The sequence below is a fragment of the Otolemur garnettii genome, unplaced genomic scaffold (genome assembly GCF_000181295.1).
Source record: "Otolemur garnettii isolate 467f Iridium unplaced genomic scaffold, OtoGar3 scaffold00023, whole genome shotgun sequence".
NCBI lineage: Eukaryota > Metazoa > Chordata > Mammalia > Primates > Galagidae > Otolemur > Otolemur garnettii.
The window spans coordinates 9,457,991-9,478,339 of record NW_003852418.1 but is presented as its reverse complement, the minus strand read 5'-3'; the positions used below and the strand labels follow the sequence as shown (position 1 = coordinate 9,478,339).

The window sequence follows — 20,349 nt, the reverse complement described above, 5'->3', positions numbered from 1 at the left end:
AAAAAAAAAAAAAAAAAAAAAAAAGGCAAACTATGAAGCTCATGTTGACAAAGAGACTACCTACAGTTATCCATTACTGTCTGTTCTGTGTAGATTTTACTAAAAAGTGCCATACTCCAATCTAGGCGACCTCTTAGGCTCAGCACCAACGGGTCTGCTCAATCTCTAAGAGGGAAATCATGACCCCAGAGGTACAGACAAATCACTTGAAAGAAATGGTTAATGAACTGATTCCTGGCAGACCAGGAAAGACATTTTAAAAAGAAAGCCTGTTAATCTATTTATCCTCTGTAACACGGTATGTTCATTAGGAAAGTGAAAATACTGAGAAAAACCAAGCTTACACCGGGAAAACTCAGCAAGCTCCTCAGTGAAGGGTAATTCTAGAAAAGCTACTGGGGATGAAATGAGCTGATGGAGATAAGTCACCAGTCCAAGACTGTTTAAATTCAGACTTTTAATAGTGACAAAACATCTTATTAGTAAATTTTAAAAATGACTAGGGAGAAGGAACAAATGCATTCCAGAAAGAATGAACACCCATGTACTGGAGCCCAAAGTAAGGAAGATCTGTCTTCAACCAACTCTCCTAAGCTTAGGCCTGAGCCACATGACAAACATGAAACAGATGTTCTGAAAAAGCATATCAAGAACAGAGGATAAAAATCTCTCCTGAGACCACAAACAGAATTGTGTTGAGTCCAACAAACCTCCTATTAAAATAATGGACAGCAAGTATAAGCCACCAACTGTACCTGACAAGCCAAATCTCAGTCTTAAAGGATGTTAACTACACAAAAGCATTTAATTTTTTTTGCTTGGTGATTTTTAACTTTTCTACTATAATAAACATGTATTGCTTTATAGTGAGGGAAAATAATACAGATAAATTTTAAAGATGCTATTAGATACACTGCTCAAAAATGTTTTATTTGGTATTTTCAGTAACAAATGTTACTGTTATTTAGAAGAAAATTAAAACTGCCAAATCATAACAGGTACAGAGAAAAACCCACTCCAAAAGGATAACACATAAAAATCACTGTCATATTTATCAGAAAGTTAATAAAAATAGAAAAAAAATTCTAGCACAGGTAATATCCATCAGTGTAAACAGATTTTATTTTAAATTGTCAAGTAACTTTTTGCTATTTTTTTCAACTTGAAAATTAATTTCAAAGCCTCAGAACTGATGACTGACCCTGGCACAAAATGGCTGAATGTCAAAATGATTATTTTTATAAGATATTACACATCCATGTATACAATACATATATGTACTATGAATATACATATACATACCTATAACAACCATATGGCTATGTTTTATGTTTGTTTAAGCCGATTTCATTTTGTCAAATCACTTATTGAGGGTCCACATTGTGAGTAAAATTACACAAAGCAAACAGTACATAATTTTTTTTTTGGTAGAGACAAGGTTCTGCTGTTATTGCCCAAGCTAGTCTCAAACTCCTGGTCTTAGGGGATCCTCCTGTCTTGACCTCCCAAAGTACTGGGATTACAAGGGTGAGTCACCACACCCAGCCAGGCTTTTTTTTTTAATTAGATGCAAATTCTGTTATTAGCTATGATCTTGAACAATAACCCAATCTGCTCCCTCATCTCTTAGATGGAGTATATATAAAAAACCTTTGACAACACTATTTAGGTTTATATGACCACAAGAGCGACCCGGTAAATATAAATAACATTGCCATGACATTTAACTTCATCAATGTGCTTTCTCAACTGTAATGTCTTTAACTCTTTACGCCCATAGTAAAAAAACAGCAGACCAAGACTGCAACTCACACTGGGTGCCAAGAATTATTTCTAGTGATTCTCACTAAATTGCCTGTATTTTTGAAAACATGCTTCTTTATAACAAATGAATTTGAAGTTAAAAATAAATACTAAATTCTACTGCAAAATGCCATTTGAAGACAAAGTTAGGTGATTCTGCATTTGCTTTTTAACTTATTTACAAGGTTTTAAGCACCAACTATACCCAACTCACACTGCCAAAGGTTTTAGTGAAATCCTTTTAGGGCTGTATAAGAAAGAATACATGTAAAACATTCATTACAGTAGATGTAGACACTTACATAATAATGCAGACTGTGGAAATAGTTAACTTTGATAAAAATTTCCAAAATGAAAATACACACACAGTTTTTACCTGAAAGATCATGTCTGGTAATAAAGCTCTCAGGATTTGATGAAAATGCTCTTTCACCTGTAGTAATGCGGCGTGCCACACAAATCATACAGGATTGTAAATCTACGATAAAAATGTAATCAGATAAATTTAACTTTTGGATGTATCTATTCAATAAGTGAGCAAGGACACAGAATTCCACAGAAGAGTTACAATGGAAGCTGTAAAACTACAAGTTTGTCTGATATTGGTTTAACAAACATCATAAACATATAATTGCTCTTACCTTCCCCTTCCTCCATCATAGCTCGGGGCTGAGACAGAGCAAAGCACTGCATTGTTTCATATCTTTGGCGCATTTCAGGATTGGTGTTTATGTCTTCCAGGATATCATGAGGTGTTTTCATCAACATACGGCAATTAAACGTGTGGCTTTTTTGTCTCTGGGTCTCATTTGTCCAGGAAACTCCATTAACTTTAGAAAGCAAACCTGATAAGTCAGTCAATGATCACCATCAAGAATTCAAGCAGCATTTTCTCATTACACATGTCTTCCACAGTAATATCTACACTAACATTACGGAGTGGCAGTATAAAGAATATTTGAATAATTTCAAGAGAAATCTCATTGTATATTTGGAAATTCACTGCATATTTTGGTCCCATAAAATACATGCCAATGTTTGAATCCACTGAGGCCATATTTGAAAATTTTGCTGTTAACCACATACCTCTCTCTATACAGGTTTGATGACTTGTCTTCCTAAAAGGTGTATTCAACTGTCTAAGAAATATTCTAGGTAAAATATGTTTAATGTAATTTTAAAAATAAACATCAACAGCCTACCTGTAGATTTTGGTAAGTTTTTAAGAAAATCCTTTCTGTCTTCTTCGTGTAAGATACTGTAGACACTTGTGTTAACAAGGTCCTCCTGCTTATACTGGAGGTATTGTGTAACATTTTCTGAAACAAATACAATGTTCCCATCTCGATTCACCACAAACAGGAAACCATCCAATGCCTAAAATGGGATATGTTAATACAGGCAGTTAACTGAATTGTAACCTACCCAATCCACTCCCATTCTTATGCTGAAGCCCTAACCCTCAATGTGACTATATTCGGAGATAGGGTCTTTAAGACAATGATTAAGAATAAATGAGGCACCAGTAGTTCAGTGGTTAGGGTGCTGGCCACATACACCAGGTCTGGCAGGTTCCAACCAGCCCAGGCCTGCTAATCAATAGTGACAACAACAAAAAAAAAACAAAAAAATAGCAGAGAGTTGTGGCAGGCACCTGTAGTCTCAGCTACTTGAGAGACTAAGGCAAGAGAATCACTTAAGGCCAAGAGTTTGAGGTTGCTGGGAGCTGTGACACTTCAGCATTCTACTGTAGGTAACATAGTGAGACTCTGTCTCAAAAAAAAAAAAAAAGAATAAATGAGATCATAAAGATGGAGCTCTAATCCAAAATGACTAGTGTCCTATAAGAATAAGAGATATCAGGGATATGCCCACAGAGAAAAGGCCATGTGAAGACAGTGACAAGCCAGGTAAAGACTAGGAGAAACCAATCCTACCAACACCTTGATTTTGGTCTTCCAGTCTCTACGACTACAGGAAATAAATTTCTGTTGTCTAAGCTACCCAATCAGTGGTATTACATTTGTTACGGTGGCCTTACCAGACTAAGACAGCAATAGCCTCAGGTATAAGTAGAATTTAAAAACTACTGTTCAGGTGGTGCTGGCCACACACACGTAGGGTGGCAGGTTCAAACCCAGCCCAGATCTGCTAAGCAACAATGACAACTCCAACCAAAAAATAGCCTAGCATTGTGGCAGGCGCCTATAGTTCCAGCTACTTGGAAGGCTGAGGCAAGAAAATCGCTTAAACCTGAGAGTTGGAGGTTGCTGTGAGCTGTGATGTCACAGCACTCTACCCAGGGCATCAGCTTGAGACTCTGTCTCAAAAACAAATAAATAAAAACTACTGTTGAGTTAGGAATTCTTTTTTTTTTGAGATAGAGTCTCACTTTGTCACCTCAGTAGCATGCCATGGCATCATAGCTCACAGCAACCTCAAACTCTTGAGCTCAAGCAATCCTCTTGCATCAGCCATCTGAGTAGCTGGGACTACAGGCACCAGCCACATTGCCCTGCTGTTTTTTAGCAACAGGGTCTGGCTCTGACTCAGGCTGGTCTCAAACCTGTGAGCTCCAGCAATCCCCTAGCCTTAGCCTCCCAGAGTGCTAGGATTACTGGCATGAGCCACCACACCCAGCCCTGATTTAACAATTCTGCAAACTATAAGCGACTACTTCTATCAACATTAGTTCTTATAAAAAACCTTTTTAAAAGGGGAGGAGAAAAAGACAAACAAAGTCAGCATAAAATCTGAGTTAATGTCCAACCTAAATATTTTTAAGAATTATATCTTCAGGCCAGGCGAAGCAATCCCTGAAACCCTATCTTTAAAAAAAAAGAAAAGAAAAGAAAGGAAAGAAAAGAATGAGGGAGGGAGGAAGACAGATCATTCTTAGCTCTTCCCATTTTTCCAAATGATGCCAGTCAAGTTATAGAAACTACTATATACCTTAATTTCAATGTAAAGAGAGGAATCTGATCAACTAAAAGCAGGTGGAACAAACTAACTGAAACAAAAATAAGTTGACAAGTGAACTTCATAAAGGGCTCCAGCCCTGCCTTAAAGAAAAATATTCTATAAGTGCCATAGGTTAATCAAATCTATTTAAAACACCTACTTGTAAATACAATGAATGTTTTTAAGTCTTAAACATTCCTGGAGAATGTAAAACTATAGTGTGTCATATGATCAATCATGCAAAAATGTCTGAGCTAAAATATATGGTAATCCCTTGGTATCTGTGCAGGACTGGTTCCAGGACCTCCAGTGGATACCAAAATCCAAGGGTCCTCATGTCCTTTATCTAAAATGGTCTGTTTGCATATAACCTACCCATATCCTCCAATACATCTTACATGACCTCCAGGTTACTTATAATACCTAATACAATGTAAATGCTATATGAATAGTTGCTATACTGTATTTTTTGTATTGCTATACTGTTATTTTTTGTTTCTTCCTCCGCTCCCAAATATTTTCAAGCCAAGACTGGCTGAATCTGTGGTATGGAACCACACCAAGAGCCGACTGGACCTGAATATTACTAAGTCTGTGAAATTATTATATTCTTCTCCAGCTTCCTTATGTTTTTGTATTTGTGTGCATGTGTGTGTGTGCACTTGCTTTTCAGTTTACAACTATAATTTATTATGGAGGAAGTCCTACTGAGTTACGTACATTATAAATTTAAGAACATATTTTAGGCAAGGCATAGCGGCTCACACCTATAACCCTACTACTTTGGGCGGCCAAGGTAGGAGGACTGCTTGAAGCCAGGAGTTCCAGAGTAGCCTGAGCAAGAGCAAAACCCCCACTTCTACAAAAAAATAGAAAAATTAGCAGAGCATGACAGCATGCACCCGTAGTCTCAGCTTCAGGAGTCTTAGGCGAGATTACTTGAGCCTATGATAAGCTGTGATGACATCACTGTACTCCAGCCCAGGCAAAAGAGTAAGACTTTGTCTGAAAAAAAAGAACATAGCCAGGTGTTGTGGCAGGCACCTGTAGTCCCAGCTACTCGGGAGGCTGAGGCAATAGAATCACCTAAACCCAGGAGTTGGAGGTTGCTGTGAGCTGTGACACTACCACACTATACTGAGAGCGAAAAAATGAGACTCTTGTCTCTTTAAAAAAAAAAAAAAAAAAAAAAAGAACATTTTACCATTATAAGCTAAATACTGAGTTGTCTCAAAGAAAGAACTTTGCCTGTTTCCTCTTTGTTCATTCTCGTTTCCTAACCAAAATTTCATCGACATTTTAATCACTTTATAACACATCCAAAGCTCAGTGCAGCTTACCGGACAGCTAAAATCTTTATACTTGCCTGAAGTAAAAGTGGTCCTAAGGAGTCTTTATCAATAACTCCCTGTCCTGTAGAAGATACATCAGCTTTCTGAACATCATCATCATTGGAAATAGCTTTTCCTGAAAAGACAGAAGATGATACACCAACTTGCACATACATCAGGTACAGTAGATAAAATCACCTGCAAAGACACAATATGCATGCACACACAAGTGCAAACATCTCCTGATAAAAGAATTATGCTACAATTTTAAAATATTAAAATAAATTTCTTAATTATACCCAAGAAGGCAAAATGCACCCTAAGTTGACTTTCATTATTAAATGTACTTACAGATTTCTAAAAGAGAACCAGCACATGACCAGGTGAGCAATGCTGGTGTTCTTCCAATTCTATTAACTGTTTCCTAAAGAGCAAAGCTTGTCAACTGATTTGCCTATTCCCATACTTGCTAGCTTCAATCAGTCCTATCCCTACCTAAACAAGGCAGTAAAAAGGCAAACACAAATACAGTAAAAAGGTCTTTCTAAAAGATGTATTTTTCTTACTTTATATTACCTTGCTCTTTTATTTGACGTATTTGTCTTACGGTTTCCTTTAAAATCGCACATTTATCTGGTTTGACATTGAAATTGTCGATATCACTAAGATTAGCAGATATCAGTTCAGCCAGTTCTTCAATATATTTACTCTCCTGCTCCCGTCTCCACTTTTCACCACTGCAGGTAAGGCTGGGGGTGTGGGGAAGGGGGAGAATGATATAACTATCACAGAAGAGCTGTTAGCAGAATCAGCCGCTACACAACACCATTACTTTATATGTAAACAAATTAAACTCAGCCAACAGAAATTATCAAAATATTGTCTTGAAGTAGTAGTAAACAACATAGTTGAAATTCACATAGACCTAAATTCAATTCTACCTTTATGTTAGCCAGGTGGCCTTGGGCAGAGTTAGCCTCAGTTTCTACAGATAGAAAATGGGGATAAATAATCTTTACCTTGAAGAAGTAATAAAACTAACAAATAATAACAAAACACTGGTAGCTACTTACTATTAATGATGAAGTTTTATTAATTTTAGATTATTTACTTTTCCACTATTACATTAAAAGTGAAACAACAGTGACCTGCCAAATACTCAAGAAGCTACAGAATAGCACCACACAGGTTATACTGTTTTGTTTCTAATTCTTTTTTTTTTTTTTTTTTTTTTTTTGAGACAAAGTCTCACTTTGTTGCCCCTTGGTAGAGTGCCCTGGCATGGTGGCTCACAGCAACCTCAATCTCCTCCTGGGGTCAAGTGATTCTCTTGCCTCAGCCTCCTGAGTAGCTAGGACTACACGTGCCCACCACAACGCATGGCTATTTTTTAGAGACTGAATCTCGCTCTTGCTCAGGCTGGTCTCGAACTCCTGAGCTCAAGCAATCCACCTGCCTCGGCCTCAAGAGTGCTGGGATTATAGGCGTGAGCCACCACACCTGGCTCTAATTCTTAAACTTTTAATTGGAAACCTTACAAATGCCAAAGTATCAACTTAGATTCTAAAAAAATATAAACAATTCTTACTTGTAATAACATTGGTAATCTACTCCTACCTCCCACCCTTTCCATTCAGAAATTCTTCTTCTAGTACCACACACTTAATATTCTACCTTCTATCAAAATTGGCAATTTTTTTAAAAACTTCCCTTACATTATAAAGATATCCATCTATCTCATGGATGCTAGCTGATACAACAACTAGCACATACATCACTTACAGATAAAACCACCTTCAAAGACACATACACATGCGCACACCACAAAGCAAAAACCACAGAAAAATCTAACTAGAGGATATAAATAGCAGGAAGCTGACATGACATCCTTAAACAAATGGAAGAGGGTGGGTCAGGGCATGATTGTGGTAAAGCATCTGGAAATAAGTCACCTACCCTTGTCCAGGAATATCACATGGTAATTTGCGTTTTCGTGACTCAGTGGCTAGTGGATCCAGAGAGGATTCTCCTAATCCACTCATCTTGAATACACATCAGCAACTAGGAAAGAACAGTAAGAAACAAGATAAATACATTATAAAATATCCAGGACTCTATGAAGATATGGTATGGAGTGCATCTTTTTTTATTTGTCTCATTCTATTGTCCCACAGCACCTCAAACTCCTGGATTCATGCCATCCTTCAGCCTCAACTTCCAAGTAGGTGAGACTACAGGTGCCTATCAAAATGCCTGGTTAATTTTTCTATTTTTAGTAAAGATGAGATCTCAGTCTTGCTCAGGCTGGTCTCAAATTCCTGAGCTCAAGCAATCCTCCCTCAGCCTCCAAAAATGCTAGGATTACAACTGTGAGCCATTATACCTGGTCTTGTTGACTGCATCTTCTAATTCACAACTGTTTTCTCTAAATGTTTAGATCAGGCATCCTCAAACTTCAGCCCATGGGCCATATGCAGCCCACCTAGGACATTTATCCGGCCCGCCAGGTATTTTTGCTGCTGTTGCCTGTCCTGCTTAGCAGCCAACTCGTCCTGGGGCCCGCAATCTAGCCCTCCAAGGGTCTGAGGGACAGTAAACTAGCCCCCTGTTTAAAAAGTTTGAGGACCCCTGGGTTAGATTATCCTCAATATTCTGTATAATAAACAAGCATACTGAAAACAACCTCAGATTTCATGCTCCAATTTAAATATGCAGAGCGTACAACCCCAAGACAGAAATATTTCTCAACTACTACTACCAATGTGCATATTGAATATCTCACAAAAAAATAAGGTAGGAAGAATTTGAGGTTGCTATGAGCTAGGCTGATGCCACAGCACTCTAGCCTCAAGCAACAGAGAGGATAGATAGAGACTGCTAAGTCACCAATATTGATAAAATCCTAAATTTTATTTATATCCAAATAAAGCATAAATAAAAGCTTATCTTGTAATCTGGGAAATAAGCAGGCAGGCAGAACATGCCTGTAGTCCCAGCTACTCCGGAGGATGAGGCAAGAGGATCACTTGTGCTTAGGAGCTCAAGACTACAGTGAGCTACCATTGCATCTCTGTGCTCCAGTGTTGGAGAAAAAAAGAGACTCATGTCTCTTTTAAAAAAAAAAATTTTTTTAAGTCTAAATTATTCAAGCTATTTTCAAGGTAGCATTTTTTCTTTTGAACCATTTCATTAAATTTATCATATAGTGTGTTTTTCTTCTGTAATTTCTATAAATGACAATACAAAACTCTACTACATTCTGCTCAAGAAGTAGATATATAATAAGGAAACTCTTGGGGTAGTAGGGAAGGACATTTTGACACTGACCCTATTAACTGATGGAAAAATAATATGCTTTTGTTCAAGTTTAACTAATGACGAAGATAAATGTATAGTATTTCATGTTCAGAAAGAAACATTTTAATACTTAGTGGCTCATAACTGAAAATATCTACTAAACCTTCATCTACTAAGAATTTTAGGCCCCATGCCCGTAGCACAGTGGTTATAGCACCAGCTACATAAACCAAGGCTGCGGGTTCAAACGCGGCCCATGCCTGCTAAACAACAATGACAACTGCAACAAAAAAATAGCCGGGCATTGTGGCAGGTGCCTGTAGTCCCAGCTACTTGGGAGGCTGAGGCAAGCATTATCACTTAAGCCCAAGAACTGAGGTTGCTGTGAGCTGTGATGCCACAGCACTCTACCGAAGGTAACATAGTAAGACTATCTCAAAGAACCAAAAAAAAAAAGAATTATACTGCACTAAACTTTCATATACTTTCATATAGGACAAGATAATCATTCTTCTAAATAATTGCATGTCAATCAACAAAGTTTGAGTATTCCATAATATTCCATTTTTATATGTTAAAATGCATCTTGCATTGCAACTAAATTTAAATTCTATTAGACCTACACAGAAGGGTGTGTATTTCCACTAGGTGGCAGAATCCCACCAGGAATGAAGACAAATAATAAAAATGAAAATCACTCAAAATGCTGATCGAACAAAATATGTAGCCTTTTAAAAAATCAAAATCACGGGCGGTGCCTATGGCTCAGTGAGTATGGCGCTGGCCCCATATACCAAAGGTGGTAGATTCAAACCTGGCCCTGGCCAAACTGCAAAAACAAACAAAAATAGCCAGGCGTTGTGGCAGTCGCCTATAGTCCCAGCTACTCAGGAGGCTGAGGCAAGAGAATTAATTGCCTAAGACCAGGAGTTGAAGGTTGCTGTGAGCTGTGACGTCATAGCACTCCACCACGGGTGACAAAATGAGACTCTGTCTTTTAAAAAAAAAAATCAAAATCACATAATCATAAATTAGGATCCTGTACTTCAGGAAAGAAGGTAAGGTGGCTCATGCCTATAATCCCAACTCAACTTCTTGGGAGGCTGAAGCAGGAAGATCCCTTAAGCCCAGAAGTTCAAGACCAGCTTAGATAACATGGCAAGGCTTTCTCTCTTTTAAAAAAAAAAAAAAAAGTCATAAAAGATATTATTCAATCAATTTATAAACTTGAAATATGGACAATAGATAAAAGAATATCATTAATGTTAAATTTACTCAAGTTGATATATGAATTATGAAATGAACTATGAAGTTTAAGAGACTATATTAAGTATCTAGGGCTAAGGGACCATTATATAGGCAAATGATACCCAGATACTTGGGGAGAATTACGTATATTATAAGTGAGTAAACCAGAGAACAGGGAAGGGGGAAAGATAAGGAAGGGAGGAGGGCGAAATGTGATTTGACACTGGGTGAATCTTGATTGGAGGAGAATTTTTTAAATTCTCTACACCATTTTCTTGCAACTTTAATTTAAAATTATAATGTACTTCAGTTTTAGGCTAGACACAGTGGCTCACCCAAACTAAGGAGTTTAAGGACCAGCTAAGCAAGGGCAAAACCCCATCTCTACCAAAAATAGAAAAATTAGGTAAGTGTGGTGGCAGGCACCTCTAGTCCCAGCTACGAGGGAGGCTGAAGCAAGAGAACTGCCTGAGCCCAAGAATTTGAGGTTGCTGTGACTTAGGATGATGCCACTGCACTCTACCCAGGGTAACAGAGGGAGACTCTAATGAAAGAAAGAAAAAGAAGAAAAAGAAGAAAAGGAAGAAAGAAAAAAAATGTTTTGATTTTCCAATTTTCTTTTTTTTTTTGAGACAGAGCCTCTAGCTGTCACCCTGGGTAGAGTGCTGTAGCATCACAGCTCACAGCAACCTCCAACTCCTGGGCTCAAGCGAGTCTCCTGCCTCTGCCTCCTAAGTAGCTGGGACCACAGGCATCCGCCACTACACCCAGCTATTTTTTTGTTGCAGCCGTCATTGTTGTTTGGTGGGCCCGGGCTGGATTTGAACCCACCAACTTAGGTATATGTGGCTGGCACCTTAGCCACTTGAGCCATAGGTGCCGAGCTTGATTTTCCAATTTTCATATTTAAAAAGAATGATTCCTTAAGTATAAACATAGAATAATTCTAGCAATGTCTTCATAATTGGTTTTATATTTGTATCAAAGATTATGTCTAAATTAAGTGGCAAACTGTTCACTGAGTAGTAACATTTCTTTATTTTTAAGATATAATTCATTCCTGGGCAGTGCCTGTAGCTCAGTGGGTAGGGCACTGGCCACATATACCGAGGCTGGCAGGCTCAAACCCAGACCAGGCCAGCTAAAACAACAATGGCAACAACAAAATAGCTGGGCATTGTGGCAGGTGCCTGTAGTCCCAGCTGCTTAGGAGGCTGAGGTAAGATAATCACTTAAGCCCAAGAGTTGGAGGTTGCTGTCAGCTGTGACGCCATTGCACTCTACACAGGGTGACAGCTTGAGGCTCTGTCTCTAAAAAAAAAAAAATTATATATATATAATTTGTTCCATAATATTCATAATATTCTAGATATTATTCCCTTACTTTCCTCAAAAGATGAGTAGAAAAACTATTTGATGAGCAATAGCATTTCTTTCATTTGAAAGATAATTTGGCTCGGTGCCTGTGGCTCAAGTGGCTAAGGCGCCAGCCACATAGGTGGTGGGTTTGAATCCAGCCCAGGCCCACCAAAAGAACAATGATGGCTGCAACCAAAAAATAGCCAGGCGATGTGGCAGGCGCCTGTGGTCCCAGCTACTTGGGAGGCTGAGGCAGGTGACTCGATTGTGCCCAGGAGTTGGAAATTGCTGTGAGCTGTGATGTCACAGCACTCTACCCAGGGTGACAGCTTGAGGCTCTGTCTTAAAAAAAAAAAAAAAAAACAAGTGGAGATGGGTTACCAAATAAATCTAAATTAATTGACATAGAGACCACTTAAAATATTTTACTTTTCTTAATTTTTTCCCCCAGGCAGAGTCTTGCTTTGTCACCTGGCCTAGAGTACAGCAGCACAATCACAGCTCAATACAACCTCTAACTCCTGGGCTCAAGCAATCCTCCTGACTCTTGAATACCACCCCAACCAACTGTTTTGTTTGGGGTTTTTTGTAAACTCAAAGACTTGCTATGTTGCTCAGGTTGGTCTCAAACTCCTGGCTTCAAGTAATCCAGCTGCCTCTGCCTACCAAAGTGCTGGGCTTACAAATGTGAGCCACCATGCTTAGCCATTTTTCTTAATAAGGGAGAGGGAAGGAGATAACTTTGTAGTGGTACTGTACTGGGCATTTCACATATACTAGGTAATTATAATGACCTCCATGATACATACTGTTCCCATTTTACAGATTGGGAAATGGCTAAATAACTTTCCTCTAGATCACACATTCTGGGTGGTAGAGCTGGGGCTACAATTTTCTTTTGGACTTTATAACCAAGAATTTTATTCCTGCTACCACCAAAATAAACCATTAATACCACTGAGTCACACTATCTCCAAACACTTAGCCAATAAAAACACTGAGAAATTGTGACATCCACAATTCAGGGGTACATAGTATTAGGGGGCAGAGGCAAGGAGTTGCTCAAACTCAGCAGGTTCCAATGTTGCTATTCTCAAGCCCCTTAATCCAACCATTACTCAAGTTATTTAAATAAACTTCCTTCTTGGTGGTCTAATCTTGCCCATGACCCTTACTTCCATTTAAGATGAACAGTCAGTGATTCACGTAGCAAGAAGAAAATTTGAGATCAAAAAAGTACAAACTATACCCTTAAACAGCCTGTCAAGTATTTTCATTCTTCACTTTGCTATGATTAAATGCTGGGACCAAGAACTTTTTACTATCCCAGCAGTGATTTAGCTTATCCGCCAGAATTATTTGCCTTATACAAGGTATGATTAAATATGCTAAGTAGAGAGCATTTGGGGAGTGTTTCTTGAGAATCACAAGGCAATTTTTTCAAACAACAGCTGTATATTTGAACAGATTTACTGAATACTGCTTCAAGCACTATGTAAAAGCAGAAAATGTTCAAGCCAATTAGCAGGGGAAAATGTTCTTGGGAAAAAATTATGAGACATTCATACAGAAAAGCTCTACTCAAAACTCAAGTTCCAAATAGACACTTCTACTCAATTTAGTAGGCAGACAACACTAGGAGCTTAATCCTACAAGATTTTTTTTTTCAAAATACTATATTAAAAAAATTTTTCCCCAATCTGTTGCCTATACTCTTACTAACAAAAATATGTACAGCTCCAAGAGAACGGGTACCACAGAGGAAAGAACTGAAGAGAAATAAACCTTCTGTGTGTGTGGGGGGGGGGGGGGGGAGAAAAGACAAGTCCATACACTTGGAGCCATTATAAAGGCTTCCTCATCAAGTGGGTGACTCTTTCTGTGAATGCCTCCAACTCTTGTTTCCTTTCAACCCTGGTAAGGAAGGTAAGAGGAGTGAGGAAACAGAAGGAGGGGAAAGAGGGACATTTATAAATAAAAACAAGCCAGCAATATCCTTTTGTTCTGTTACTAATAATTTCTTATGTTTAGTAGGATAAAATATAAATCACCTAATGCAATCCATTTCTCAATTTAATTCCATTTGAGCTCAAACACGATCACACCTAGAATCATTTTAGGCCAAGGAAATAGAGAGTAATGACACCAAAAACTACTAGAAATCTGAGGCTAGCACAGAAGAAGTAACCATAAAAATAATTATATTCTGGTTAAGTGTTAAAATTAAAGAACTATAGGAAGTATCACATGACACAACCAATAGGAACCCAAAAGCCTACAGTTTGTAAAATCATAAAGAACATACATATAGTATCTACAATAAACTACCTTGGTGGTGATAAACAAGAAAGCAGTATCACCTCAGGTCCTGGTGATTTATTTTCCTCTATATTTACCTTATAATGCCAGTATACTGGGAAAGAGGCTAACAAAGAACAATAAAACATCTTATTTTGAGTAATATAAATCAAATAGAAAAGCATCTCAATGCAAACCATGTATGTACACTCTCATCCTCTCTTCTACCTATGTATGTCTCATCGTTTCCTTCCTAACAGTCTAACGCCAAAGCCCCTTCATATTCATGCTTCAGTTTAAACCTGATGAAGTTGAATTCAAACACCAACTCCCTAGAGGTTCTAGTACCAAAACTGGGAATACCAATTACCCAATGCAGGTGTCAGTTGCAACAGGAAGTTTGTCACTAAGAGACTTCTCAACCTCTACACAAGCAGAAGAGTTGAAGTTCACAGACATACACTGTGCAGAGGGAGTTAAGCAAGCCACTCCCACATTAATCAAATTACCCTCTCATGACAGCATACTAACTAGCTGAGTAACTCATTTTAAAGGTTACACTGACTCCTATAATTGAATAAACTGAAACTATCTCTTATATAAAAACAGACCTAAATCGAGCTTCGTAAACTTGACTTTGGCTTCATTTAAAACATATTACCAGTTAGTATTTCCTCATCATCACCATCACCACCATTAGCAACCACCAAAATAACCTATAGCAAAAAAGTTTTTGATAAAGGATAACCACTGAAACATTTCCCATTTTGTTTTTAACTGTGAGTCATAGCACTTCTTCCATCTAGACTACTACTGTTCAAGATCAACCTCAATTGTCACCTCTGATAAAGCATCTATCAATTAGACAAAGTTTTCCCTTCTTCATCCAAATGCACTTTTCATACTTTTATTATGACATTTTACATACTATACTAGTTCTGTTCATTTTTCTGTTTTCGCTTTATACTTTGTAAAGTCATTATAAAAACTTGCACGCAACTATTTTATTGCTAACTCCTCTTTTTTTACTATTCCCTGTGTTCCTTTTTCCAACTTCATTTCTCCTTTGCCTTCTCATCAGCTACATTTTGACCTACTCCACATCTTCCTAAAATGGGTGGAGAGTCAAAAACGTCACAGAACTTTTTTGCTTCTTTCTGACATGTCATTTTTCACTTAAGATTCCCATTCAAAAACTATAGTGGCTTCAAGCTGCCTATAAAATAAAACTCAAATTTGAATCCTCCAGCTGATTTACTATGATACAATAAAAAGACAATGGGATTTTGTTGGGATCAAACTTGAGAGCTGAATCTCAATTTGATCACTTCACTAAAAAGTTAAGTTTTGTCCCATGTGAAAAGCTTACCACTGGCAAAAACTAAGGATAATTATACTTTATATATTCATGTTTATTGTGAGGATAAAAGCAATATACAGCAAGCAAATGGCATACAGAATAACAATGATCCCCTTGAGATACACAAAACATGAAAAAAGATACATGTTCAGCAACACTGAGTTTGCTCTTATATGAAAAACAAATAGCTACAAATATCCTCTATGACAACCAATTAAAAAGATTCAGACAAATACCAAATTAATCACAACAATTAAAGGCTATCTTCTACTTACAAATAGCTGACTGGAATTCAAACCATTCACCCATTGAAACAGTGTAGTAAGTGGTATTTAGTAGCTAACATACTCTATGAAAATAAACAAAAAAAAATACCTTAAATATCTACGTTCCTATGACAAAGGTATAATTAAAGAATAAACAGGTACCTTTGAGAAGATTCTGAAGAGGACATCCAAATATCTTCAAAAAATATTAGGTACATTACATAATGCTGGGCTTTTTATTTTTAATGATATCTTTTTACCTCTAAAATTTGTAGTCTTTCTTTGATAGACATCTCTACATCAAAAGTATTACTTGTACCTAAGGCTGTCCCTTTGGCATATAATGAAAATACAAGCAGCAGAGAAAGAGGAAGAGAAACAAAAGTTAAGATTTTAGCCACCTAGAGGTTAAGTAGGAAAGAAATGGATAAAAAGAAGTGGTGGAGAACACAAAGGGAGGTATAAGCACACAGAGCAAAATGAAATCCAATATAAATTTAAGTAATAAGCAATGAAGACGTAAAGGAGAGATAAACATAGCATGTGCCCCACTCTCTCCTAATCCAATCTTTCTCTTTGCTTCACAGAAAATACATTATTAAGGAAGAAATATTAAACTTAGGAGTCAACAACATAAGATACCTCAAAACCAAAGAGCTGACAGTAGTAAGGCTGGTTAAAGTGACATTAAACAAACAATGGAAGGCCAGGCATGGTGGCTCATGCCTATAATCCTAGCACCAGGAAGGCCAAGGCCAGTGGATTGCCTGAGCTTGCGGGTTCGAGAGGAGCCTGAGCAAAAGCGAGACCCCATCTCTAAAAATAACTGGGCATTGAGTCAGGCACCTGTAGTCCCAGCTGCTACTTGGGAGGCTGAGACAAGAGGATCACTTGAGCGCTGGAGTTTGAGGCTGCTATGAGCTACCACAACATGGCACTCTACCAAGGGTGACAAAGTGAGACTCTGTCAAAAAAAAAAAAAAGACTCAGCACCTGTGGCTCAAGCAGCTAAGGCACCAGCCACATATACCTGAGATGGTGGGTTTGAATCCAGCCTGGACCCACCAAACAACAATGATGGCTGCAATCAAAAAAACAGCCAGGCGTAGTCCCGGCTACTTGGGAGGCAGAAGCAGGAGAATCGTTTGAGCCCAGGAATTGGAGGTTGCTATGAGCTGTGATGCCACAGCACTCTACCCAGGGGGACAGCTTAAGGCTCTGTCTCAAAAAAAAAAAAAAAAAAGAGAGAGAGAGAGAGAAATGGTAACCATGATCAAAAGCAAGACAGATATTCCTAAATGAGAGTGACTGTAGAATAAAAAACAAAGCTAACGACATATCTCCCCCTGCAGTACTGAAGTTAGCCCTGTCTGCCAACATCAAGAATATAAAGACATTATAAATGAGTTTATAACTGTGACACTGACATTACAAAAATTAACAATGTATTATAGAAATGTAAGACTGAAAGTCAGGCACAGTGGCTCACGTCTATAATCCTAGCACTCTGGGAGGCTAGGCAGGTGGATTGCCAGAACTCAGGAGTTCAAGACCAGTCTGAGCAAGATACTCAGTCTCTGCTGAAAATAGAAAAACAATCCAGGCATCGTGGTGGGTACCTGTAGTCACAGCTACTTAGGAGGCTGAGGCACGGGGACCACTGGAGTTCAGGAGTCTGCGGTTGCTGTGATCTATGTTTACACCACTGCATTCAAGCCTGGGCAACAGAGTGAGGCACTGTCTCAAAAATAAAAGAGGCAGCACCCATAGCTCAGTAAGTAGGGTGCCAGCTACATACACCCAAGCTGGCGGGTTCAAACCTGGCCTGAGCCAGCTAAACAATGACAATTGCAACAAAATATATTTAAAAAAAAAAAAAAAGTAGCCAGGCATTGTGGCAGGTGCCTTTAGTCCCAGCTACTTAGGAAGCTGAGGCAAGACAATCACGTAAGCCCAAGAGTTTGAGGCTGCTGTGAGCTATGACACCACAGCACTCTACCGGAGGCAAGAAATTGAGACTCTGTCTCAAAATAAGTAAATAAATCAATAAATAAATGAAAAAGAAACGTAAGGCTGATAAAACACTTTGAGTTAATTTTTTTTAAAGAAATGCTAACAAAGAAAAAGAGATTTCCCTCTCTGTATGGCAAAGAAGTTGTGGAGCAGATGATCTAACTCTAGCAACACGATATGGCAAGTCTGACTCATAAGACTTCCTGAATCAGTCATCATCTTTACTGCTGATTTAGTCTGTGGCTGTCCTTGCTGTTTCCATTGTCTTTTTTTTTTCTGTCCTCAGCTTGTTACTCTTCAACAATTGTAATTCCATCACCACAAGCTTAAATAATCAAAAGAAACATTTATCTTTAAATGTTCCCATATCTGCATAAATTTCATGTCTGATAACAGAAATTAACCTTTCCAAATAAATCTGAAGTCATTATCCATCTCAGGATGACAATAATAAAAATAAAGAAAGCATGTATTCCAAAAAGAAAGTAAGAAAGCTCTCAATATCATTTATCTTTTGTAACACTAGTAGATTATCTCTTAAAGATCTTAGACGTGAAAATCAACAACCACCTTCACATTCACCTCCAAAAAGTACCTACTAGATTATATGTAGCCAATAATCTATACCATGGAAGAAATCTGCAGCAAGTAAAAATATAAAATATTAAAAACAGAACGAAAGATATATCCACTCAACAAATTTAAAATGTAATATACCTTGGTGGGGGGGTTTTGTTGTTGTTGTTGCTGCTGCTCAAAGGTCAGTTTAATGAGTCATAACTTTCAAGACCTTTTTTTCTGTATTCGACAAAAACTGTCTGTGCATGTCTAGTAAATGAAACTAGGGGTATCTCAATATTGTTAAGGATATTTGTGGCAAAAAATTCATTACGAATGTCTGTAAAAATCATTCATATACCTAAAATAATTAAAATCAAGACCTACTTCTACAGTTTTGTTTGTTTGTTTGTTTGTTTTGCTGTTTTTGGCCAGGGCTGGGTTTGAACACGCCACCTACAGCACATGGAACCAGCGCCCTACCCTTCTGAGCCATAGGCGCTACCCAAGACCTCCTTCTTCAGCAAGTGTCTTAGAGTGGTTCCTCTTCAACATACTGGGTGTTGTCAACTCAAACAAAGAAAATAGCATTTCCCATGCCATGTGCTTGGGATGAATCATTGATCCAAACTGGGTTTTTTTTGCCTTCAAGGAGCTGATGACCCAGAGTCAGGGATCAACAAACAAGTACATATATAGTCACAAATTATATTACATGCTTTAAAAAGTCTTTACTGAAAATTAATGTCTCTTCTGTGATTGAAACCTAAAACCACTGAGTTTGAAACATGGCACAAAATGTTATACAGCTGTTCAAAATCCTTAATCTCTGGAGTAAATCTGGTTCCTTTTACCAAAAGAGACAGATTCAGGTTAACAACAACTAATACCCTTGAATGTGGCCAAACTTCACTGGATAGAGCTCAGCCTTCCTTCATATTTAAGTAGAACTAAACAAGGAAGCTATAGCCAAGACAGAATGTGCTACTAGACACCAAATACAACAAGATGAAAGGTTTAACCCAAATGCTTCTTGAATTCCAATCAAATCCAGGAGATCAGTGGTTCTCAAGCTTTTTGGTCCCAGGGTTCTTTCACTTTTTAAAGAGATAGTGTCTCACTCTGTTGCCCAGACTGGAGTACAATGGCATCATTGTAGCTTACCTGCAGCCTAGAACTTCTGGGTTTTAACTGATCCTCCTGACTCAGCCTCTCCAGTACCTTGGACAACAGACCATGCCCAGCTAATATTTTTACATTTTGTAAAGTTGGTATCTATGTTGCCCAGGCTGGTCTCAAACTCCTGGCCTCAAGTATTCCTCCCTCCTCCCAAAGAGGTGAGATTACAGGTGTGAGCCACCACACCTGGCTGATATTTTTTTCTTTAACTCTTGAGTATATCGCAGTGAAGAACATCATGACTACTAATACAGTGTGGTGCCACTGCTCTGAAGCACCACTACTTTTGTATCATCAATGTAAACATCAAAAGGATGAAAATGGCAAATAATGTATTAGTGTTAAGACTATGAAAATATGGACCCCCTAAATAGTTCTCAGGAACTATCAGAGATCCACAGCACACATTTTGAGAAGGACCACACTAGATTAAAGTTGGGGCTGAGAGTTTGAAACTGGTCTGGCATCTCTATGATACTCTTCATCAGGGGTGTCCTACCCACAGCCCGTGTGCCATGTGCTGATTTTATGAGGACTTTTTGCTTATCTGTGGTTTCAGGTTATCACCAAAAGAATGCACAGAAATTATTTTTACTAATCAGCTTCAGTCAGCATATTATTTAATGTGTGGCCCAAGACAAATCTTATTCTTCCAATGTGGGGCACAAAAAAAAAA

At 38.1% G+C, this 20,349-nt stretch overlaps 1 protein-coding gene across 6 annotated transcripts in view; it reads right to left on the bottom strand.

The window, feature by feature from the left end:
- NCOA3 (nuclear receptor coactivator 3) overlaps nt 1-20,349 on the bottom strand; it is a 114,011-nt gene that overhangs the window by 33,151 nt on the left and 60,511 nt on the right. For 3 of the 6 annotated variants that reach the window (XM_023511923.1, XM_023511925.1, XM_023511924.1), the window contains exons 3-8: nt 8,052-8,156; nt 6,672-6,844; nt 6,131-6,231; nt 3,006-3,180; nt 2,445-2,648; nt 2,180-2,281 (exon numbers count right to left, since the gene is read on the bottom strand). In XM_023511923.1, the coding sequence (XP_023367691.1) occupies nt 2,180-2,281; nt 2,445-2,648; nt 3,006-3,180; nt 6,131-6,231; nt 6,672-6,844; nt 8,052-8,137 (841 nt within the window). In that variant the 5' untranslated portion in view covers nt 8,138-8,156. The remainder of the gene's footprint in view (nt 1-2,179; nt 2,282-2,444; nt 2,649-3,005; nt 3,181-6,130; nt 6,232-6,671; nt 6,845-8,051; nt 8,157-20,349) is intronic. The other 3 variants (XM_023511926.1, XM_003787680.3, XM_012803961.2) reach the window with 1 other exon arrangement.